Source organism: Hordeum vulgare, unplaced genomic scaffold, assembly GCF_904849725.1.
Source record: "Hordeum vulgare subsp. vulgare unplaced genomic scaffold, MorexV3_pseudomolecules_assembly, whole genome shotgun sequence".
Classification (NCBI taxonomy): domain Eukaryota; kingdom Viridiplantae; phylum Streptophyta; class Magnoliopsida; order Poales; family Poaceae; genus Hordeum; species Hordeum vulgare.
This window is the reverse complement of record NW_025422525.1, coordinates 69,758-74,146: the sequence shown is the minus strand read 5'-3', so window position 1 is coordinate 74,146 and position 4,389 is coordinate 69,758. Positions and strand designations below refer to the sequence as shown.

Genomic DNA, 4,389 nt, shown 5'->3' with positions numbered 1-4,389 from the left:
AAATTTGTAAGAAAATCCAAACAATCTATTGAAAAAATGGTCCGGCGCCACAACGCGCGCCATCACGATCTAGTCGGTAGCGGGGTGTCATAGGCTTAGGATTCATTGAACCAACGGACTCTATAAGTCTAAGCTATTAATTAGTAACATACTCACTCCATGCAATTAATAGCCTATGTGACTAATTGATGCCAACTGTAGCATGCAGATAGTATCATTGTTGGGCGCAAACTCGCTATAAATAGGCGGCCATGCCTGATCATACGATCCATCGCAACACACTCTCACACACACATACATTTCAGAGTTGGACTTGCAGTTGAAGTAGCTCCAGAAAAAGATGGCGGTAAGAAATATGGGTAGTATGTGCATGTAACCTCTTTTTCTTTACCGTAGCTGTTTTATATATACAAACATGGCACGCTTAAATACCAATGAATCAATTAGCTAGAGTTGGATGGATGTATACATGTATAGAGAAATGAAATGCATGTGCAGGATGTTGATTAATGAATTTGTGATGCATTTAGGTTGTGATGAAGGTTGGTGCATGGGGTGCACCAGACGGATCCCCTCAGGATATCAACGCCGAAAGCAGGCCCCAACGCCTAGAGAGCATCACCATCTATAGCGTCGAATCTCCTGGGGTATGCGGCATCAAAGGTTTCTCCTTCAAATACGTGGACCAGCAGGGGAGCAGCGTCAAGAGCGCCATCTGGGGCAGCAACAGCGGGAATCCCAACACCATTGAAATGAGGGAAGGCGAGCAGCTCAAGCTCGTGGGCGGCACCTTCGACAATGAGGGCATCGGATCGCTCACGCTAGAAACGAACACGACCAAGCACAAGACCTACGGGTATCCGGTGCAGGGAGGCGAGTTCAGCTTGCCGCTGCCGCAGGGGAAAGGCGAGTTGGTCGCCTTCTTTGGCCGCTCAGACGTGACCCTCAAGGCGTTGGGCGTCTACGTGAAAGGCTCGCCCGCCAAGGTCGGTAAGTGGGGCGCCAAAAGCGGCGCACCACGGGACATCAGGCCAGATGCCGATCCGTGCAAGCTGGAGAGCTTCACCATCCACAGCAGCGAGCGCATCCATGGCTTCTCCTTCACCTACCTTACCAAGAGTGACCAGGCCATTAGTGTCCCCCTCTGGGGCAAGAAAGCTGGAGAGGAGCATACCGTACGTTAATTAATTTCCTTTCTACTTGTCTACTATACAAGTATACTTAGTTAGTTTTTGCATGCTTGTGATGTGGTGCAGATTTTCATGAACCAAAGCGAGTACGTGAGCAGCATCACCGGCGCTTACGACACCTATGGCATCACCTTCCTCAATTTCGACACCAACCAGGGGGCTTCGCACACGTTCGGGCGCAACCCATCTGCAGGGACTAAGACCTTTAGCGTGCCGCTGCCGGACAACGGTGCACTGGATGATGCGGCCGCGGTCGCCTTCTTCGGCAGCTCCGGGGATAGCCTCGTCGCCATCGGCGCCTACGTCGGGGTCGCGCCCGAATGAACCATCCACCTTGCTAGCAGCTCTACTCTATCCCATCGATCCCACACGTACGTACCTGCAGATCCTAGCACGTATGTACGTTCCAATTAAACCCCAGCTGCATGCTATGCTAGCTGGCTATGTGTGTGTTTGTACGTGGTGAATAAGGACGATGGGGTCCCACTTTGCGGGCTGCAGCTCGATCTACCTACTTTCAAGGGTAATGTGTGTGTTTGTGTATGTGCATGTAATAATGTGCGCCCATGGCTTGCAATAAAGTTGTACCACCCGTTTCCTTACACACATGTATCTGCTCCGTTGCTTTTACATCCTAAAGTTTTAGCACGGTATCAACATATCAACATTACACTCCCCCACTCCAAGGACCTAAAACTTCCCCGTAACGTTTATGTTATGCACATGGAAAAGAATGTAGGCGAGGCTCTTTTTAGCAACATCATCAACATCCCTCATAAGAAAATGGATAGTGTTAAGACAGATGAAAAGGACGTACACAATAATAATATTGAACCACAGACTGATAGTGATGCCAAGCCTACACCTAAAGTAATTGTTACAAATAATTTGTCACGATAATTTACAAGTAATCTTCTCTGAGCTCCATACACATATGTTTTCAATTGGCTTTTGTAGACTTTACTATATCTGCAATATTATCCCTTGTTATCAATAATAAGAAACGAATTACACCCTCCCATCACACACGGATGTAGCATTCCGTGTGCGTTGTGACATGCACGTCGGTTACACAACAACTTTAAAGCCGTTACCGAATTCTGCAGCCGTGTTCCTTGTATAGAATATCGCACACGATTTTTTTCATGACTAATCGTGTGCGAAATATCGCACACGGTTATTTCAACTTATCCGTCTTCGTAGTTTGACCATATCGTTCACGCCTTCACAATATCATTAACAAGGATCACCTCATGTTCCCGCCATTATATTGTTCTGTCTTCCTGCCTCCTTTTTCCGCCGTTCCGCCACCTTCCCGCTTCTTCTTCCCGCCGTTTCGCTGCTTTCCCGCCTCTCCACTCTTGCCTATTTGTACGAGTGCCGCCGCCAGAGCCGTGCGCTACGTCGCTACAAGTCCAAAAAGTCGATGAGATACCAAATTCTGAGTCCATTCCCTCACCGGCGGAGGCAACGCCCCCACCCCCCCCCCCCCCCCAATAAGATGGTCCAGCATAGGCCAGCAGGATCCCCAACTGCTTACCACATGCTAATGCCAAGCGCGACTCCTCGGTCATTGCCGTCCCCCCGGCTCGTCATCCAATTCGGTCGAGGACACTGATTCGGCCACATCCGATTCATCGTGGACACTGTGTCTTAGTGATTATGAAGCTGACGATCGGAGGCTTGAGGAGACGTACCATTTGGTTCAGAAGTCTTCGGAGACTCCTCCAAGGCTGGAGGAGGAGCGCCGCCGCAAGGTGGGGCACAAGGGTGCCACTGCCCCACCATCCAAGCATCATAAGACCATCACCAAGAAGTGCAGCGCCTACGATGATGTTGCCGAGGCCTCGGGTACGGGCCAACCATACGCCGCCAACAATGCCGACACCCAGTGCCACGACGACGTCATCTCTTCTGATGAGCGGTTGAATTACTTAATTATTAGTCCGTCTGTTCCAAATTATCTGTCGATTTTGGAGTATCTTGTATATATATGTTTCATGCTACTTGACTATAGCTGTTCGTAGGAAAACGGAGACGTCGAACTTCCAAAAACGGTGATTCGTCCATGGACAGGCTAGATGCTATACATTTAATTTGGACTTTCTTTGCGAGGTTTTTGCTGCCAAGAGAACACAATATTTTCACCGTGAAGAGATTTGCTGAAGGAAAAAAAATTATGAGGTGCTGAACATTTTGTAACATGGCACTGGAGGCTTTTACGTTCTTGTAAGAAAAAAAAGTCTTAGTGGCGATCTTGTCTTTCAAATGTTGAAAATCAATCCTTATGACACCTAGGGCTTAATCCACTTACATCAGCGGTGTAAGCTAATATGATCGCGAGGAACTGGTAACAATGATTTTTGAGATTGGTATCTCTATTCCTAATTGGGGAGTTGGTAGCTACCGCTCCCGGCTTATCTTCGTTCTTTTTTTTATCCCACCTCTGACTCCATCCCCCCCCCCCCACAAAACCGATGGAGAAAAAAAGAACAGGATGAAACCTAAGCACGTCCTTCGCCGTCGCACCCCAATCACCACCTCTTTCCTTCCCTGCCTCCCCTTCCTACCGCCGCTCCTCCGCTTCGGCCCGGCCATCCAGGTGCTGCCGCGCCCCCACCAACCCCGTCGCCATGGCCTCACGCATCGCCCCGTCCCGCCCGACGCCGACGCCGACATGTCCTGCATGGCCGAGCGAGATCGAGGCTGGTCGCCGGTCATGTTCTCCTCATGTGCAACCTCCTCAATAAAGCATCCAACACATGGTGGGATGTATTTTTAGCGTTTAAAAAACGTGCACTATCCTTTCTCATGCAACATATTTTCACCGCTGATTTGTGACCTCTCAATGAACATGAGGAGACCATATGCTAGCCAGAACAGAGTATATTTCAAAACAATATTTCTTTATGTACTATCTGATGAAATTTTATTTTCAAAGACGTTCATTCATATTTTTGATGACCTCTTCATTCATGTCAATAGTAGTTACTTTGACAGAACAAATATGGTCTTGAGTACTTTTCAGAAAGGCAATACCCTCTGCCCGGAAGATTTGGGACAATATACAACATGTTCTTTGTCCATATCTGCTTGAAGAAAATATATAACGTGATATGTCACATACTTTCTTGTTAAGTTACAAGAATATTTGCAGGCTGCCATCCAATTTGCTACATATTTTTATTTATTTTGCACT

The 4,389-nt window shown here is 47.9% G+C and overlaps 1 protein-coding gene across 1 annotated transcript; it reads left to right on the top strand.

Annotated features, from left to right (window-relative positions):
* Positions 1–282: 282 nt before the first annotated feature.
* On the top strand, positions 283–1,786 carry LOC123418977. Its single transcript, XM_045107099.1, has 3 exons — positions 283–346; positions 531–1,175; positions 1,257–1,786. The coding sequence occupies exons 1-3, from the start codon at positions 341–343 to the stop codon at positions 1,512–1,514; spliced, it is 909 nt and encodes a 302-aa protein (XP_044963034.1). The 5' UTR covers positions 283–340; the 3' UTR covers positions 1,515–1,786.
* The last annotated feature ends 2,603 nt before the right edge of the window (positions 1,787–4,389 follow it).